The 21060-nt window shown below is 45.2% G+C and overlaps 1 protein-coding gene across 8 annotated transcripts in view; it reads right to left on the bottom strand.

Moving 5' to 3' along the window:
- The window catches only part of sardh (sarcosine dehydrogenase), a 242425-nt gene that overhangs the window by 199152 nt on the left and 22213 nt on the right, over window positions 1-21060 (bottom strand). For all 8 annotated transcript variants that reach the window (XM_088904570.1, XM_088904567.1, XM_088904569.1 and 5 more), the window contains exons 9-10: window positions 11390-11476; window positions 3580-3670 (exon numbers count right to left, since the gene is read on the bottom strand). In XM_088904570.1, coding sequence (XP_088760696.1) covers window positions 3580-3670; window positions 11390-11476 — 178 coding nt within the window. The remainder of the gene's footprint in view (window positions 1-3579; window positions 3671-11389; window positions 11477-21060) is intronic.

The following is a 21060-nucleotide window of genomic DNA, read 5'->3' as shown; positions in this document are numbered from 1 at the left end:
ACTCATTCAAGGTCCTTATTTCAAGGAGATAACATGCTTTTTTTTTCTTCCTTCACTTCCACACACTTGCAGACAGAAATAGCCCGGCAGATTCTATACCACTGGAAAAAAAAAAAAAAAAAAAAAAGCAGCAGCTTGCAAAATACCTCCTGGCTAATTCTGTGCACAACATGCGGGGAACAGATAGCAAAGGCAGACGCTGTCGATCTGAGCTGCCGTGTCTTGAGACGGTGACAGGAGGCCCATCACAGTCTCCCACCTCCTGTAACGTGAAGATATTATTCCACCTACGTCCTGCCTCTCAGCTACTGCCTGCTCTCATGAGCTCGGGAGTATTTATCTGCACACTTTTCGCAAACAAAAAATAAGAGAGCAGGGAATTTCACTCCTTGCTTTCTGAATAGGTGCCTTATAAATCTTATTGGTCGAAATCAGGGGTGTCCACCCCGAGCTTAAGGTTTTGCCAATGACTGGTATGCCTTAAAAGTTTAAGATTAAGATCACGTTATTGGCCATATACAATTTCTTGCATTACGAATTTGTCTTTTCGCAGACCCCAGCTTGCTCTCCTTGAGACACAGACATGCAGAGAAGCTTGGGGTCAGAGCGCAGGGTCAGCCATTTATATGGCACCCCTGGAGCAGTTGGGGTGAAGGGCCTTGCTCAGGGGCCCAACGGAGTAGGATTCCTCTACCGGCCGCGGGATTTGAACCTGCAACCTTCCAGCCACAGGCGCAGATCCTTAGCCACAGTGCCACCTCTCTGTCCCAAAAATGGTCCCTTCCAAAACAAAGTGGATTAGGGTCCTTAGAGATAGTACTAGTACATAATTAGGAGGAATGATTAATTATTATTTTTAAGAGACCTTTTTAGGGATGACATGGAGTATGAGTGAGGTGGTTAGTACTGTTGTCCTCCAGCTCCAGGGTTCCTGGTTCACTTCCTGGCCTGGGTGTCTGTGTGGTGTCTCACTGGCCTCCCTGGTTGCATGGCTTTCCTCTTGGCATGCCAGCTTCCACCTACCTTCCTAAGAGCCTGGAAGACAGGGCACACTGACTCTTAATTGCCCCTACCCGTCTGGTCCCCACAATGGAATCAAAACGGACAGCCCACCTCCTTATTCCCCCATCTCAGGAACGGGAGCAACTTTGCCCACAGCATTGAGCACACCTGCCTGCTTTATCACAGGTAAACCCTGCTGGACTATGGCCCCACAGGGTCAGGACAGGAGGGCCCTAATTGAACTAACTCCTTGGAGCGAGGCATTTTTATCACCTCATCAAGCCATTTACAGCCTAAACCCATCTCTTCACAATCCAGGATTTTAATTAGTTACTTACACCTTTATAGCACTTTTCTGGACACTCCACTCAAAGCGCTTTACAGGTCATGGGGAATCCCACTACCAACACCAATGTGCAGCCCCACCTGGATGATGCGACGGCAGCCATAGTACACCAGTACACTCCCCACACACCAGCTCTCAGTGGGGAGGAGAGCAGAGTAATGAAGCCAGTTCAGAGATGGGGATTATTAGGAGGCCATGATTGGTAAAGGCTAATAGGAATGCCAGGACGCAGGGTTACACCCCTACTCTTTTCGAGAAACGTCCTGGGATTTTTAATGACCACAGAGAGTCAGGGTCTCAGTTTTACATCTCATCTGAAGGATGGCGCCTTTTTACAGTATAGTGTCCCCGTCACTGTACTGGGGCATTAGGACCCACATACACCGCAGGGTGAGCGCCCCTTCTGGCCCCACTTACACTTCTTCCAGAAGCAGCCTTAGCTTTCCCAGGTGGTCTCCCATCCAGGTACTGACCAGGCTCATGCCTGCTGAGCTCCAGTCAGTTGTGAGCTGCAGGGTGATACAGCTGCCAGCAGGATATAAAGCAAGCTTTGTTGTTTTCTGAACCTGCCTGTCATTTAACTTGAGGCTTCATGGCAGAAGGAATTCTGTTGTCAAAAGGGGCTGTTCAGTCAGTCGATACCGACGCCCCATAAGACATGCCCGCTGGCAGTCAGCATTTAAAAGGTAACAAGAAAGAAAAAAAATCATTATATAACATTTGAAAGTTACATAAGCTTATATTTGGCTCATTCCACTTATGGTTTATCTTTAGAAACCCAGTTTAGCATCTCGCACACCGCTAGCTGGGTAACAGCTAAGTGGGTGTTGTAAAGCACTGGTGATTAATATAAATCAGCTACAGATCGTACCGGCAAAGACAGGAAAAACAATGACTACCTACAGAAGACACTATAGACAAGCACAGGGCTAGGAGGTGGAGGAGTTCAGACCGCCAAAGCCACATACTTCAAACACCTTATTAGGTTTTTGTAAAATCTGAGCTCCCCTGAACAGAGAACAGGTTGGAAAAATTTCAAATTTAAAAGCAGCAGCAAATCTAATCAGTTTCCTTATTACTGTTAAAAACAACCTATTAATGGCATAATTAATTAATGGAACAAGTAATAGGTTTATTCCATGCTGGAAAAAAAAAGAAGAAAGAGAACACAACGTTTCGGCCGTGGAGCATGGAATTTTCAGCACAGAATAAACCTATTACTTGTTCCTTTGCAGCCTATGCATGCTGATGCAGCTGCCCACCTGAATAATTAATTAATTATAACAATTAATTAACTATTAATGGCAACACTTAGCTAATAGATCAACGTTCAGACTGAGCCACTGTCCCCGTGATCCAATGAGCAGGTTATAGAAACCACAGTCTTACACCCCTCCCCACCCCAAGCATCACTTTAAATCAGCAGCTTATTTATCTCAACTGCCCCTGCAGGGGGCGCTATTGAACATCTTTGCTGTAGACATGTCCTCCTTCAGCAATCGATCATTTTGCCGAGCGACCCCGATTTTCCCTTCCGATACAGTTATATCATACCAATGCGATTTCCAGCGGAGGAAATGGTTGGCTCACGAGGTTGAAAGCCGATTGGTAAATCACTCAGAAAGCGGTCAACAGCAAGAATTCAAATTCCCTTTCACAGGTTATGCTATTATTGCTATAAGGTAAAGGAAATTAGTGTATGACAATGCTATAGAAGGTAAGACTATTATTTAATAGTGTGTATTGCAGCAATTTCAAATTCATTTTGTTGAGCCTTTACGTGTAAGTGGACTTTTGCCATAAGCCTGTCAAATACAAAACTGTCAGGATCGGCCACATAGACAATATAATTATCGACAAACTACAAATCGCTGTTGGGAAGATATATCCACCTGGCAAAAAAAATGCAGAAAATGTGTCCTTTAGAGCAACAAATCCGAAATGCTAGCTAACTAGTTCTTCAAAGGAACAAGTAAGCCTTCAAAACCTTCGTCAGCTTGACACCTGAAGAAGGCTCCACAGCCGAAACGTTCTGTTTCTTTTCTTCTCTTTTCAGCAGGGGAATAAACCTTGACTTGCTCATTTGCTGCCTTCGCATGCGGACGCAGCTCCCTATTGGTTCTTTAAGGCATGGAAGTGCATGAGCTTAATGGCACTGCACGCTCTCAGGCTGCTCATTCGCGTTATATCCCGACTCGTTCCAAGACTCTCCGTGTGGAAAACTGCAGTACCTGATGTCATATCCGTACATGTCCTTCTCCGGCCTGCCGTGAATGATCCAGTGAGCCAGCTCCTTCCCACAGCCGCCTCCGAGCATCATGCCTGAGGGGAAGAGACAGGACTGTCGGTCAGTCCGACCTCAACACCTTGCTCCACACTCTCGCACTCCATCCTAACCTCAAGACCTTTCCAAGTCACTTTGTGAGGATTACGTTCGCCAGCAGCCATATCACCCTGCAGCTCACCGCTGGCAGCCCCACTGGAGTTCAGCAGGTGTGAGCCTGGCCAGTACCTGGATGGGAGACCTCCTGGGAAAGCGAAGATTGCTGCTGGAAGTGGTATTAGGGGGCCACTATGGGGCGCTCACCCTGCGATCTGTGTGGGTCCTAATGACACAGTATGGCATCTTATATGCATCCTTCGGATGAGATGTTAAACCGAGGTCCTGACTCTCTGTGGTCATTAAAAATCCCAGGGCGTTTCTCGAAAAGAGTAGGAGTGTTACCCCCAGCGTCCTGGCTAAATTTCCCATTGGGCTTTATCAATCATGGCCTCCTAATAACCCCCATCTCTGAACTGGCTCCATCACTCTGTTCTCCTCCCCACTGAGAGCTGGTGTGTGGGGAGTGTACTGGCGCACTCTGGCTGCCGTCACATCACCCAGGTGGGGCTGCACATTGGTGGCGATAGTGGGATTCTTTGAGTGGAGTGCCCAGAAAGGTGCCATATAAGTGTAAGGAATTATTATTATTATTATTATTAATAATAAAATAATAATAATAATATCACAGAGGAAATCCCATCAACACAAAGTGGCAAATACAAAATGGAATACCTGCATTATGAGGAATAAACAAGGGAGAAAACTGAGAAACGAGGTTGTCCATCTGACTAATTAAGACCAGTGTTGACCTGGCTGTCAGGGAAACCTTCTGCTTTGGTGAAAAAGCTGGTGTCAATCACAGCTCTCTGGGACGGAAGGTGAGAGTTTAACGGGCAGAGGAGAGAGACATGCAGAAGCAAAGCTTTCTGCCAACAAACTCGAAAGAAGAGAAAGGAGTCAAGGTGAGAGTGCGACCAGGGTCTTGAGAAACAAGCTCTGGTAAAGACAAGGGCTCAGGGTGTTTGTGCAACCAGCTTGTGACAGAAATGTCTTGCAATAAGGAGAGAAATTTCCTTATCTCCAGGGGACACACTAAAGAATAGGCATTACAGGGTACCTCGGGGCACAGAGTTAGGGAAGATAAAACACATAAGAAAACCAACTGAGGAACTCAAACTTTTTTGAAAGAAACATGCAAGACAACCCACTAGTCCAAGATGGCCAGAGTTTCACAATAATGCAGTATCCAGTATACATAGATCACTATTTTTATTATGCAGTGACCAATACATCTGTTTAACCAGCCGATTTCAGGCACTAAGATCGAGGTCTCCAGCTGCCTTGCTCATGGGGATCAGGGATCAGATCCTGGGAGGAATAATTGAAATAAGCTAATGAAACCTAACAAGTAGAATCTCCATGCCAACACAAGGTAAACATGCATGCTCCACACAGACAGGCACACAAGGATGGTGTCGGTCCCTGGACCAGTGAAAGCAATCCTATCCACAATACCACCAATGAACGCGTGTCATTTAAAACAATTTTTCCCCACTTCATAATAACATCGCCAGCACAGTATTGTCTGTGCTTTTTGCCATTCCTTCCAAAAGAAACTGCACCTAACTTAAAATTGAATGTTAAATTAAAAAACGACACTTTTAGATTACTAGTACTCCTATTTTTAGGAATAGTTATCAAGAACACTTTTTCACCAAGGAAAACAAAAAGCCAGAGGTAGCTGGCAGTGTTATCTACCTATATTTTTTTAATTGAACTTTAAATGAATTTTCACATTTCAGGATTGACAGTGACCTATGACCTATTTCCATCAATTGACTATCAAATCCACTGCCAATTAAAATCTTCTAATGCCATTGCCCAATTCAAACTTATTATTTCTTGTGTTTTTTTCGTTTCATCAATAATAAAAAAAAGAGCTTTCCGTTCTTTATAACAGAATGCTCGACCTGCCTTCAAAACCCTAATCAACAGCCAATGAGACAGATGTGTTTCATTTCTTGTGCAAATTAAACCATACATACTGTACTATACAGCTTCCTTTCAGGAGCAAATGTGTTGGGAGTGTTTCTGCTGCGTTGCTTGCATGACGATTGAAGTGAATTAGGCTTGGTTTCTGGAAGCCTGCATTGCATGTGAAATGAAACGGGAAAATATCCGTTGGGCAATGAGTATCTGTGAAATAATGAGAGAATTAACTCACAAACGCAGGTGTTTGAATTGGGTGACCACCTAAAAACCTTGAACAAGAAATCTGATGATCTGTATTTCTGATTTTCTAAAAGTCTAAGCATATTCAGAGACTGGGGGGTTTTGCCTAGCCTTTTAGTCTCAGAGTCAAGTAACTATTCCAGAAATAACAGGTGTAGAAAACCGCATTCTTCACACCTTACTGTAGGACGTGCACAGAGGACACAAGCAGCCAGATTCGTGCCATGAACAAACATGGTGGTGCGAGATTACATTATGTCCCCCAGACACCTCCTCTCTTTAGAACTGTGAAAATTACTTCCAGAAGCGCTGCTTGCTGAAGCCACCGTAGACAGTGGGTCTAATAATAATTCCAAAAGGTCTAATCAAACCAGGCAGTTTACACCTCAAAAATATTAACAAAATATATTTCTATTTCTGCTTCTAATTCAGCTGTCATCAGTACCCCCTATCTTTGAAACAATGAACCATTCTGCTCTTGCATGCTACACACAATGTTACACTACCAGCTGCTTTAAGCAGAATTATATTCCCATGTGTAAGACTAAGGATGAACAATGACTTTTCAACGTACCAATAGAGGCCATCTTTGTATGCATATAAGTACACAACCAAGCCACAAAGCAAAGACTCCGAGCAGTAAAATAGTACTGGAGAGCTTCTTCCTCATTGATAAACACTCTGCACTGCAAAATGACAAAATTAGGCACAACATGAGTCGCACCAGGAACGGCAACAGCAATGTGAAAAAAGGTTACAGGGCAGGTGAAGCCGGTCTGCAAACGTGCGTTTCCAGACACTTTGCCAAATTTTGGTTGACCGAGTGCTTCCCGTTTTCAGTCCCCCTTTATCTCCACGCATCTCCTTCTGGCCGGTGCAGAACGCCTCTGCTCCTCTCAGACGGAGACCAAATTCGCCCTGAGATGTTTCAAAAGGTCTGTAAGGGCAGACTGACAGATGCCCAGGAACCGAGCCCACTGAAGCGAGAGAAAGACATTTCGAGTAATATGTCTTATGGCACCGCAGGAAATGAATAATTAGACAGGGAGAGATGAGGACAAGTTCACTAAGTGAAACAAAACGCACAATAAAACGCAGCCACATCCCACTTGAGTTTGCCATGAGCAGTGTGGGCCTTTCAGAAATGTATTTATAGCTTTGCAATAATTCAGGGGGGAGAGGCTCATTAAAACGTCGGAGGTTATATAAATTTTCTTGACTAATTAAAATTGAAGGGTCCCACTATCACTTCAGTCTGCTTTCTTGCACTTCGGTAGCCTTAAACATTGCACCAGGGATATATTAACCATACTGTATAAATACCAGATCTATTTTAGAAGCAAATTCGGCCGCCAGCTACAAACCTTTAAAATTAGCGTGCAGATTAGGGTTACAACCAAACTGACACCCACTGAAAATCCACGGACAGGGCAGATATTTTGGCGATACTGTACAGGTTGTTTAGAAACAGGCAGCTATTATTTGTGTTGGATGTTATAAGTGTGACCAAAGTCGGAGTTCTAGAGACTCCAGAGCTTTGGGAACTGTTTTAGGCTCCTGGCAGACAGATCAACGCCTCTCCGCTATCGGGGGCTGTCCGAAAGCATGGCGATTTCAAGGCGGCCTATGCAGAACGGCAGATCTGGGATTAGGATGAGTAATTCCGCTACAGGGAATGAGATACGGGGGGGGGGGGGGGGGGTGAGTGGGCAGCAGGAGGAGGGGGTGGAAGCTGGATGACAGATGAACGCGTTTGTTTTTTGTCCTGCTCTTTTACGAGAGTGGCAGCGGAGATGCCGCACACGTCCAGAAAAGGCGGCTGCCCCCTCCTACCCACCTCCAGAGCCTGTGGCAGGAGTTGGAGTTGGGTAGGAGTCATAGCAGTAAAACTGAGCTGACTGAAAATTAAGGATCGGAAAGGGTGGAGGGAGGGATGTACTGGAACTGGTAAGTCTTGGTTTCACAAAAGGAACCGAAACCCTACCCCCTTAACGAAACACAATCCAAAACCATACCATATGACTCGCCCCGTTATCCTTAGAGCCTAAACTGCACTAAAAATGAAAGTACCAGCTCTAATTGAACACCTTTTTATTTTTCTCTACATGGATCTCCACACCAGACGACGAGGAGGGACAGGTTTTCAAGCAGTCGCTAGTGACGGCAGTGTCCGATTCAAGCCACTCTGGACAGACATTTTTAGCACCACAGAAATGAGGGGGTGATGGTGATGGGGGGAAGGGGGGGCAGTTTTGCTTCAACTTTTCTTAAAACAAAAAATATCCAACTGCAAAGGGAGACAGACAGGCTGCGACACAGCTGCGGGTAGCTGAAAATAGACACAAACTCTCTTGAATATTCAGACTCGGCAGAAGCCTTTGCTGTATTGCTCATCATTGATGTGCGGCTGTCCCCCTGGTGTGTGTGTGTGTGTGTGTGTGTGAGAGAGAGAGACGAGTGCAGTGAGCTGTTTCCCTCCCCTGCGCTGTCATTCTGTCTCAGTGACCCTCTCCCCACACACAGCCTGCTCTCCTCCAGCTACAAATCTGCTGGCCGTGTCCGGTGCATCACTTCGGCTGCACGCTTGGCCGGAACTGAACTGTTTTCGGGATGAAGGCAAAGACAAAAAATGCAGAATTCAGGCCGGAAAAGCAGCTCCACTCCTGTGCCTCGGCGTTTGGAATGAGCCGACGACAAATTCACACTAGTAGGCAATTTCCTGCCAAGAGTAACCTTCAGAGCAGGGGTGTCCAGTCCGGGTCCTGGAGGGCCAGCGTTTCTGCAGGTTCTCCAAGTCTCTGGAAGCAGCAGCACATGGAGAGCTGGGAAAAGCTGTTCAACTGGTCCAGTTAAGACAGTAAGGAGCTGATGGAGGTCATTAAGAGCCAAGCTGGAATGAAACCCTGCAGGATTGGACGAGCTTGCATCAAAACTATGCTATTAAAATGAGCACAATAACCTAGCTTAAATATCCTCAGCTCCAAGAGCAACAGACACAGCTGCAGGTCTGAGCTCCTGCTCAGAAGCTGCAGCAAGAGTCTGATGAGTTCTAGAGATCTTCAAGTACAGGACAATTACAACAGGAGTGGACAGCGCATGTAAGTCCACAGACAAATTCCTAATACAAGAAATTGTATGGTCAATAAAGTGATCTTATAAGGGCACCGCTCAGTCCATCTGGTTAAAGAGCTAACTGATCCATAGATCTCATCCAGCTGTTTCAATCAAAGAAGCAGCCAGGGGACTGGCTTCAACGGCATGGCTAGGCAGCTTGTTCCACACCCCCACCACCCTTTGTGCAAATAAGTGCTTTTTGTTCTCGGTTTCAAATGCTACTTACAAGCTGGTTCAAGAACACGGGGAGGGGGCTGTGTAAGAGTACAAGGCGTTTGTTCATAAGAACAGAGTTCATATGGACTTAAAGGAAAATCTGGGAATACTTTCCCTCGTGCAAGAGCTGTGCGATGTGGCGCCAACAAGAATAAAAGCAAGATCCTTCACTGTGAAAGTCCGAGTGTCTCCGGTGCTCGTGAAGAGTTCTGCAGAGCTACACATTCTCCCGTTTAGACTGTCCTTGGGAAAGTCCAGAATTTAAAGATTCCACTCAGATTTATAGCCTTGTGCTCCAAAAATGATTCTGCTTGATAGAATCAGAACTGTGTTTACTGTACCTTTTTGTCACAAATTCTTACTTTTTACAAATTTCTTTAATTTGCAACCTTCTACATTATGAGAATCTCTAAGAAAATATGTCATTTCATAAAATCTAGTTCTAAACTATGTTTTCCTCAGGGCGAGGTTAAAAAGCTCTCTCTCAAAGTACTTTCTCTACTCAGAGAGGGACCAACCCCTATTAGAGAAAAGATTCTGAGTCCATTTCCGGCGCACAATATCACTCATATCTGCCATTTAAACATTTATAGGATCACACGTGTCATGTAACAGTTAATCTAAGAGGCTTCACAGATTCAGGCTTCAAGGATAACCAAGAAGTCAGCGTTTCAACCTCTGAACCAGAAAGAAATAAAATGCAAAATTCATTAAATGCCTTTTAATGGCGAAGCTTGTCAAGCGCAGACATTAATACTAAGTACTTAAAAGTGTCGAAATCAGGGCTGAAAAACATAATTCTTCCAAGTGCATCGTTATGGTGATCTCCCAACTCGTATAACGGATCTTTGACATTTCCCCCCCAAAGAGAGTGAAAATACCGAAGGCAAGGTCTTCAGCAACAGCAAAGCGCCACTTCTGCATCGGTTCTCTGCACGTCTCAATCATCCAACATGCTCCAGCGATCTGCATTCCAAGGCAGTGTTTTTACAGTTTGCTAATGAGCCTTTTGTTCCAAAGCCTTGTGGGACTGTTTCTGGCAATCCAGAGCCCAGAACGCTCTGTCATTTGTGCTTGGGTACAATAGGGTCCCTAACTGATCCTAGGGCTCACTGGACTCTTATCTCAAGAGCCATGAAAGCAACAGTATTCTCCTGGGACTCTACTAATTAAAGGGTTATGAAAAAGTGCAAGACTACACTGGGTTAAGCTCTTCAAGTTCAAGTTTATTGTCATTATACTCCTATACAGGTATATGGTATAACGAAATGCTATTTAGCTAGCTCTCAGACGATAAGTAGTACAAAAAAACAACAATACAATTGTATCATAAAAGAAAGACAGAGACAACAGGCAATGTGCAAAAATAACAAAAGATGTGCAAAAACATGCATCAACAGAATTAAATAAAGGATAGAAAATTATGGGGATTGGGCTTTTTGACATGTAGGGTAGAGGTAGATTTCAATGTGTTTGAGTTGTTGGTAAGAAAGAAGGCACTGTGAGGTTCAGATCATAGGAGAGAGAGGCTGGGAGTTTAATAGTTTGACAGCACGGGGGTAAAAACTGTCTCTGAGTCTGGTAGTCCGGGCCAGAATGCTCCGGTACCATTTTCCAGATGGTAGAGGTCATACAGTCTGTAGCTGGGGTGTGTGGGGTCTTTGATGATGCTTAGAGCTGTCCTCAAGCACCGTCTGTCGTAAATAGCATTTTATCATCTCTTGGCTTGATTGCTGTAACCGTTTCTTAATTTTCCTCATTGCATCAGTATCCTGCCCTTTCCAACTCATTCACAAATTTGTATATCTGTGAACATATTTCACATAATTTGCCCCTTCCCCAACATCTCTCTTTGTCTCACTTGTTGATGGCTGCTAGGGTACCAGTCCCATAGAAGGACTGTCGTCATTTCCATGAGCCTGCCACTAGGGGGCTTCAAAGAAAACCATCTCCTTTGGCATTTTCCAGGTCAAATAACTGGCATTATTCTTGAATAATGGATCTGGTTTGTGTGCTCCATGTTGTATATAAATTGTGTCACTGGGTGAAGCTGGTAAGTACAGGTTTAAAAGTTAATCCGAGTTGTCTGGGAAGCAGATAGTAGAAAAGCAGCCTCCTTTTAAAATATTTCTCAGAATCAGTCTTCTGATTCTTACCTGCACTGTTGAAACCGCAGCCCAGGAAGAACCCTCTGACCTCCGGAGCCTCGCCCATCAAGGGCTTGTGGTCGGCTGTGAAGGATTCTGGGGGAGAAAAAAAAAATACGTCAAGGTACCATTAACCCTTGGAGTTCCAGTCTCGCTCCTTCACCTTTCTCGTGTTTGGAAGCAAAAAGCCAAATAGGACCTCAATTCTCAAAACAGAAATTCTTATTTTAGCTTTTCCAGATTGGGTTCTGTCAAAGCGGTAATGTTCGAAAACAGGTTTTGCAGTTTTTCTCCTAATTTATTTACACCATTTTTAAATCCTATTCATATCCAGCAACGAGATAATAAATGCACAGATGTCAATCCAATCTTCACATGTCCCACGTGGAACATCCGCCGCTGTTAACTCGTTGCCTCGCGAGATTAATTTAGAGTACAACCAGTTCAAAACCAAAACTGTTAATGGCGCGTCGCACGTTCTCCAAACTCCAGGACGCAGGGCCATAAAAGTGCACAAAACCCATCAAATAAAGGGAACAGTCGCAGAAACCAACGAAGGGAAAAAAGCCCGGTTCGAGATGTGTAACACGCCTTTTCCATTATTCCTCTGGAGAAAAAAAAAAACCTCCGCAAGCACATCTTTCTCTCAGATGGGAGGATAAAAAAAAAAAACACAAGAGAGGGGAAATTGAATTTACTGGGAAAAGCACATATTTTATTCATCTTGTCTTAAGTGCAACACAGGGCAATGACTCGGCTTTCTGATCTCATTCTCCCACTGAACCACTGCCATCCAGAAGCCCAGAAAGCAAGCATAAATGTGCTTGGTGCAGCTTTTTAGATGCACAGTGATGCTTGGGTTAGTCCAGACAATGGAGGAAAACCATGGTCTCTTAAAATAAGGGCTACAAATGAATGATCCATTCCAATAACACCCGAGTGTAACATGTAGCCCCCTCCAGAATTGATCACATCTGGGTGAGGGCTAGGATTAGACATCGACTTCAGCATTCACAGGCAATGCATAAGATATCGAGCTGGTGTTCCTTTGCTGCTTCGTCCAAATTTGTTACAAACCCTCCATCGTTATTTTAGACTGGCCAGAAACGGCGGTCAGACGCGCTGGCGAGACCGTGTCATTTCTGTGCCACCACGGAGGGGTCAGGCGAGCCGGGGGGTATCAACCGTGGGAAGAACCATACTAACACAGATCTAACATCTTCCGACACCAAATTGCAGGTATGAGCAGTAGAATGGAAATTCAGCAGAGCATGTGGTTCAAGAAGCAGAGCCTTCGACCAGAGGGAGGGTCAGAGAACAAAAATATACATCTGCCTAAGCAGGGCTGAGAATTTCCAGTGGCAGGCGTCGTCGGTCAGTGTGAAGAAAACGCTTTGCAAAAGGAGAGCATCGCCTTCAGTAAGTTGAGCAAGGAACAGCCACCCCAGTTCTCTCAACGTTTCACAACACCTACTCCATGAACTCCCACATCTGACCTCTTCTGCTGCAGGCTTTATCACAACCCCTGCTACTCAGATATACGTCATGTCATTTACCAAACCGCTCTATACCGTACAGTGTCGCGGGAAGCCGGAGGCTACCCAGCAAACAGCGAGCGCAAGGCAGGGTACGCCCTGGACAGGACGCCAGTCCATCGCAGGGCCAGTGCAAGCCCATGGGGACAATTTGGAGGTCATGGTAAAGGCCGAGGGGGGAAATTTGGCCCCGACACTGGGATAACTCCCCACTCTTCTCAATAAACGCCCAGGGATCTTTAATGACCCCTGAGAGTTAGGACCTCAGTTTAACATCTCATCCGAAAGATGGCGCCCACTACAATATCGTGTCCCTGCCACTATACCAGGGCATTAGGACCCCCACTGGTCCCACTAACACCTCTTCCAGCAGCAACCATAGCTTCCCAGGAGTCTCCCATCCAGGTACTGATCAGGCTCACACCCGCTGAACTTCAGTGGGTAGCCAGTTTAGAGCTACAGGGTGATATAGCTGCTGGCTACTTGAATATGTTTTTAGCATAATTCCTATATTCTCCTGTTTCACCTGTGCCATGCTACAGTACAGCAACAGCAGTACCATAAAAGTGTTTATTTAAGTAATAAACTGTACTTTTCCCCCCCCAAATCAAATCCTCTGTATCCCCCCCCCCTTCAGCACCTGGGAATGGGAAGATGGGTTTTCTTGGTCTTTTTCTGGGGAGCAGGTTTGTGAATCTCTACAAGTTTCCTCTCGCAGACAACTCAGTCAGCCAGGCAGGGCTCTGTGGCGAAAGTGGCCCTGTGTAGCTGTCATGTTCCATTAAGAGGGGCTGAGTGCCCCGGCCTTCTTCCCAGGCAGAGCTGATATAGATCAGACCCCGGAGACGAGCAGCGGCTCTCTCGACTTAAAGGTTCCTCATTCACTTTTAATGGCCAGTCCACCTGCATCGCAGACCAACAGCCAGGGCAAAAAAAAAAGTCTGCTCGAAATAGACATCTTTTTCTCTTCAGCAGAGGTCTGAAAGAAAAACTGGAAGTTTCTTGCTGCAGGGCCGAAGACAAGATCCCAAACGCGCCTCTGGTTTTGCCGAGAGGCACGGTGGCGCGATCGCGGTTATTTGGAAGACATGCGAGAGCAGGGAAAAAAAAAAAAAAGAGGTTCTGGGCGACACAAAGTCAAGTGACAGCAGAGCAAAGGCGACCTCGAAGAGGAGGAGGAGGAGGAGGAAGTGCTCGTGACCCTGCTCAAATAAACCAGAGGTCAGCTTCCCAGCAACCTGGTGTTTCTACAACAGGCCGATGACCTTGTGAGAAATCTGATGGTCCCCAAACTAAAACAGTGACCACGACAAGCAAAGATCAGGGTGATGGATGAGGCAGCATTTTTCCCCACCAGAGGCACGGTTCCTTATTCAAGGGGGATGGGAGCTCTGAAACTCTGTGCCCTTCAAAATACCGCCCATAAGGTTTACCCTGGAGAGGGATGCCAGGCAGTTCTGAAATTTCAACTGTGGTGTCGTCGGTTTCGCTACTTGTACGCTGTCGAAGAGGTTTAACATGCTTTCACCCGGCTAACCGCCGGTAGACCACAAGAAAAACCGGCTGGCGTGAATAACTGGCAAAGCCTGCTTCACACGACGGGGCACTGCTGTTGAATTCTTCAGGATCCGCTCCTGGCAGATGCACACACTTAACCACCACTTCACAACGTTGGGGATGCCCTCATAAGACAAGTAGGGAGCTGCGGCAGCATGGGTAGGCTGCCAAGGAACAAGTAAAGGTTTATTCTGCGCTGAAAGAGGGGGGGAAGAAAAAGAAAACGTTTTGGCTGTGGAGCCTTCTTCGGGATTGAAATAAACCTTCCCTTGTTCCTCATGATAAGACGCAGTTTTTCCCTGAGCCAAGGTACCTGCGCTATAAATAATTACTGACGCGGGACAGAAACGCCAATCCATCGCAGAGCGCCCAGTTTTCCCAGAAGCCACTCAACCTCCCAGCACGTCTTTGGTCTGTGGGAAGAAAACCGAAGCACTTGGGGGGGGGGGGGGGAGAACCCCACTCAAGCATGGGGAGAACATGCAAACTCCACACAGCTGGCATCCCAGGCCCAGCTTCGGCCCCAGGATCTCAGCGTTTCGAGGCAGCAATGCTAACCGCTGCACTGCCAGCTGCCCTTATTTAGAATAGAATTCACAGATTTGCTTGACTTACTGACTAAACCCTCATGCTGAAGCAAACATCCCTTCGAGATGGCTGCTCGTATCCGTCATGATATGGCGCCACAATATCACTCAGTGGGTAGGTGGTTTTCCTATGGATTTAACCACAGCAGAAGTAAAAGCAAAATCACAGTAAATGTGGGAACGTGGCATGACAAATTCACCATGGGACTGTGAATAACAGCACGGTAGGCATACCCTCACAGACTGAACACTGAAACTTCCCAGGAAACGCAGGAAACGGACAACCTCAGTGGACACGTTGGTAAGAAAAGTGTTTTGCAATTCACCTAACATTCGGGAGCATCCATAAGTCAACAGATACACATGCGCAGCATCAGATACAGACCTATTCAACACCTATTAAACAGTGACCCACAAACCAGAGCAACCAAGTGGTACTGTAACTACATGGAAGTGCATTAAAGCTGAAGACAAGAGGCACTTCTGTACACTAAGAGTTGTGGGAGTGTGGAACAAGCTACACAGCCACGTTCATTACTGAAGCCGGTACTCTGGTGAATGAAAATGATCAAAAGTTTTTTTTTCCTTCTAAATAAAATGCTAGGTTTCAGCCAAGTCTCCAGCTGACAAGTTCTCGATCTCTCCAAAGCTCTATTACACCAGCTTTGATGTACAGCTTTTACATCTTAAAAGTCTAAGAGGAGAAAAACGCCGTCGACCGTAGCACAGATAGATCAGGTACAGCACGCCTGAGATTGTTTTGTTAAGAAAAATCCGAGAGCTTGGTGAAAAGCCCCTTACAAATCTGTGGAGCCATCTTTTCTATAAGAACAAGATCACGATTCTGTAATGCTTCTGGGAACTGTCATACTGTGGCAGGATCTTTGATAGTAGAAGTGGTTTTAGTTACTTATAGCTTAGCAGTTCTTTAATAATACAGCAGGTGGTAGATTTGTGTTCTTCAGGCCTCTGGGATGTAGCCCAGCACTCATCTTGGACACGTTATTACACTAGCCTGTCAATGGCTTGAATACAGAATGCCCTACAGAACGTTGAAGGCTTCCATCCTAGTTAAGAAAATGAAATAAACCTAGCCTGCTGCAAAGATTTCATTTAAAATGTGCAACAGAAATTACGGTTATTTATTAAAATAAAAATAATTCATTCCAATGGTGTGTAAGGGCCAGCAGCTACATCACCCTGTAGCTCTCAACTGGCTACCCACCGACGCTCAGCAGGGCTGAGTCTGGTCAGTACCTGGTTGTTAGACCTCCTGGGAAGCTATAGTTGCTACTGAAAGAGGTGGTAGTGGGACCACCCTGCGGCCTGTGTGCATCCTATTGCCCTGGTATAGTGCCCGGGGACACTATACTGTAGTGGGCGCTGTCTTTCGGATGAGATGTTAAACTGAGGTCCTGACTCTCAGGGGTCATTAAAGATCCCCAGGCATTTCTTGATAAGAGTAGGGAGTTATCCCCGTGTCCGGGCCAAATTTTCCCCCTCGGCATTTACCGTGGCCTCCAAATTGTCCCCATGTATGATCGGCTTGCACTGGCCCTGCGATGGACTGGCGTCCTGTCCAGGGTGTACCCTGCCTTGCGCTCGTTGCTTGCCGGGTAGGCTCCGGCTTCCTGCGACACCATACGGTATAAAGAGGTTTGACAAATGACATGACATGACCAATGGTGTGTTGTACAACACTTGTGTATCTGTAACTCATGGCCAGCTGATGTACATCTTTTAACATTGTACACAGTGTTTTGACTTGGAATTTCCCAGCTGCAGAAACAATTCGTGAGCTGATTAACCCCTATCCTATGACAAGGAAAAAGCAAAAGGGGAGGGAGGCAGATGTCAGAACGTTCCTTAGCCAGACGGTTTTCTAGGTTTCAGATTTCTGCTAGCGCGACAGTTTGACTTCAGGAGCAGCAGCAAGGTAAAAGATGTCACCAGGCCTTTCTGCCCACCTTGTCAGCAGCTTAATGAGCTGAGAACACCACCATGATCCAGCAGCACATGAAACATGACTTGACATTTTCTTCCAAACTACCCAGAAATCCATTGTGTAAAAATAATGCTTTCTGGTTTCAGACCTAAAATTACTTGCACCTCATTTGCATTGAGTTCTTTGGCCCTGCTTCTTCTGTTGAGAGTTCTTCAACTGACAGTACCATATGGAGCGGTGGCTCTGTGGCGAAGGATCTGCGCCTGTGGCTAGAAGGTTGCCAGTTCAAATCCCGCAGCCAGCAGAGGAATCCTACTCCGTTCCTCCGTTCCTGAGCAAGGCCCTTAACCCCAACTGCTCCAGGGGTGCCATACAACGGCAGACCCTACGCTCTGACCCCAGGCTCTCTCCCTGTCTGTGTGTCTCATGGAGAGCAAGCTGGGGTATGCGAAAAGATAATTCCTAATGCAAAAAATTGTAAAGGGTTAATAAAGTGATGTTATATATGAACCAGATGACTACCACTATAGAATTCAAATCCACCATCTTGTCCTCATTAACGAGTCAAAGTCTCTTTTTTTCTTGTTCCCCTAATTTAACAATCTAACACTAAAGGCAGGAGGCCACAGTCTCGAAAACTGTCATTCTCCTTGACACGTTCCTCGCTTTGCTCAAAAGCACATCTCAAACATCTGCCTGGACTTTGATGGGTGGCAGAAAGTCAAACGCTCACACAATGCTTTTGTACCGTGAGCCTGAGATCTAAGGAATTTGACTTTCATCTTCAAATCTAGTTCTGTTGACGAAGGGACCACACTTACAGTAGATGCAAAGGAGATGAAACATGAGAATCGTTTCTCTTAACAAGGAAAAAGGTGCGTCTTGGAATACTGCCCTCTAGCAGAACTCCTGTAACTTTGGTAAAATCCCTGTAAATGCCATATATAAACTATAACAAAACAATGACGGATGACTTTCATCTGCAAGGAGGAGAGCAACAGGAAAATAATTATTAATAATAATTCTTTACACTTACGTAGCGCTCCACTCCCCAAACACCAGCTCTCAGTGGGGAGGAGAGCAGAGTGATGGAGCCAGTTCAGAGATGGGGATTATTAGGAGGCCATGACTGGTAAGGGCCAATGGGAAAATTGGCCAGGACACCGGGGTAACACCCCTACTCTTTTCAAGAAACGCCCTGGGATTTTTAATGACCACAGAGAGTCTGGACCTTGGTTTTAAGTCTCATCTGAAGAACGGCACCTTTTTACAGTAGCATCCCCGTCACTATAATGGGGCATTAGGACCCACATAAACTGCAGGGTGAGCGCCCCCTACTGGTCCCACTAACACGTCTTCTAGCAGCAACCTTAGTTTTCCCCAGGAGTCTCCCATCCAGGTACTGACCAGGCTCATACCTGCTGAGCTTCAGTGGGCTGTCAGTTGTGAGTCGCAGTGTGATTTGGCGCTGGCCAATGTCATGTCACACATTACTTGCTAAAAGTATTGGGGAGTGAGTAAGAACCACTAAAACATTATTGAACAAAACAAAAGTGTTTAACAGCAGTTTCTGTTTGCAGCTTTTTCCCCCCTTTCTAATTTTTTTGAAGAGGATTCTTGGCTATATTGATATTAAGAGCAGCTAGACACAGAACCAGTAATTCGTTAAATATGCAAACGACACTCTAGCACTGATATCAATGATGTTTAGGGTTGTTTCTCAGTGGTGTCTTGAGATACCGATATCCTGTAGTGTTTCGCTAGCCTTTGATCTTTAAGGCCCCTTAGTCTGCTTGTTTTAACGCTATTGAACACTGGTATTTCAGACATCACTCAGCTACGTAAACACAAACTGTGAGCAAAAAGACACATCCATCAGAGTCTGGAACAAGGTACACAGCTGCATTGTTGTAGTCAATATCCTGGCTTCTTTCATGAAACAGCTCCTCCAATAAGGATATAAAGCTCTACTTTACACAATGGGTGGAGGGAGTATGGAACAAGCTATCCACCCATGTTTTTGAAGCCAATACCCTGGCTTTATTAACATTTTTTTATTTGCATAAGGTAGGAAATTGTTAAAAAAAATACAGGCTATTACCATATGACCTCCATCAAAATTCTAACAATTTGATAAGATGCATATCAAATTTAGTAGGCTTAGCATCCTGTACTGTAAAAAGTATCAAACTCATATGTAACCAAATACTATATATATACACATTATGTACACAGTCTATGTTACAGTTCAGTCCACAATAAAAGTCAAACATGTAATTAAATCTTCACTGCTAAAAAATAACTCAGGGCTAAAGAGAATGTCAGCACTACTTAATGTCAAAGAGAGGTTCCTACAAACAGGAAAATTCCCTCTGTTATGAGAAAAAGTCTGAAAACACTGGGCTTCGCTGTCCTGGGCACAGACAGTAATTTAATAAGTGTCGGTTCAATGAGGTAAGAAGCTGTTTCATTCGAAAGCCCTTTAGGATGTGTCAAACGCAAATTTAGGAAGAATCTGTGCGCTCTGTCTTATCACTAGAGCAGCTGGAAAAAGGATCTATGCCGCCACCACTGGGGACACAGCTTGTCGAGGTAGGGGAGACACCGTGACCTGTGAGAAATTGCTTTCATCTCCAAGAAATAAACACACCAAACTACACGGCCTTTGGAACAATACTGTACATTGCAGGTATTGCGCTAGAGGCCTGTGCTGAATAAAACTAGCTAGCAGCCGTATCACCCTGCACAACTGGCAATCCCACTAAAGCTCAGCAGGTGCGAGCCTGGTCAGTACCTGGATGGGAGACGTCCTGGGAAAAATGGAGGTTTGCTGCTGGCAGAGTTGAAAGTGGGGCCAGTAGGGGGCGCTCATCCGGTCTGTGTGGGTCCTAATGCCCCAGTATAGTGACTGGGACACTGTACTGTAAAAAAGGTGCCGTCCTTCGGATGAGATGTTAAACCGAGGTCCTGTCTCACTGTGGTCATTAACAATCCCGGGGTGTTTCTCGAAAAGAGAACGGTTCTTACCCCAGTGTCCTGGACAAATTTCCCCCTGGCCTTTACCCATCACAGCCTCCTAATAACTCCCATCTCTGAACTGGCTTCATCACTCTGCTCTCCTCCCCACTGAGACCTGGTGTGTGGGGAGCGGACTGGCGCACTATGGCTGCTGTCGCATCATCCAGGTGGAGCTGCACACTGGTGGTGGTGGAGGGGAGTCCCCATTACCTGTAAAGCGCTTTGAGTGGAGTGTCCAGAAAAGCACTATATAAGTGTAAGGAATTATTATTAAGTCCTGACTGTACTATATACATACATTTGTATCAGCTAGCAAGAACACGCATGCAAAGCACACGGATTGTTGTTCAGCAAGCAGCTGCTCAGAGTAAATATTAAAATCTCTGGAACACTAAAAATGACCAATTCAAGGCGACTCCAGAAAGAAAACCGACATCAATCAAGTTGTTACTTAACTTCAGGTCTGTCATGCCTATCAAGAAGGTAGCGATACAGCACATTTCAGAAATCACCATGTGAGCGATAGGGGGGAAGAAGAAAGCTCTTGAATTATTTTATAGTCAGACTGTAAAAATAAATAACTGAAGTACCCTGAAAAACAAAGTAAAATATGAATGTAGATGGGTTGTGGTTCTAAAATAAGTGGAATATGTTTATATGTATATACTTATAATATTTACAAATATTAGTGTTTTATGTACTGTTTTTGAGGTCTTTTAGGTACCTATTTTCAAAATACACATTAAGACCATTTACCCTATCCAATAAGCAAAATAATGTATACAGCACACTGGGTACTTATATACTGTACATTTATTTTTTAAAGGCATTTTGTAAAGTGAAAATATTTATGATTAAATCTTGAATTTATCTGCCGACAGTGGTTTGTTGCAGATCCAAATCTAACAATCACACCCACAACAACTTATTACCTACGCTGGTACTGTATATAACTTAATTTTTTACCTACTGTACAACCTTTTACACTTCCAGGCTAGTACTCAGCGCAGAAGATTCATCTGTGACAGGCTGTGACGA

The sequence above is a fragment of the Atractosteus spatula genome, chromosome 23 (genome assembly GCF_055471065.1).
Source record: "Atractosteus spatula isolate fAtrSpa1 chromosome 23, fAtrSpa1.hap1, whole genome shotgun sequence".
NCBI classification, from domain to species: Eukaryota; Metazoa; Chordata; class Actinopteri; order Semionotiformes; family Lepisosteidae; genus Atractosteus; species Atractosteus spatula.
This window is presented reverse-complemented; position numbering and strand designations above follow the sequence as displayed.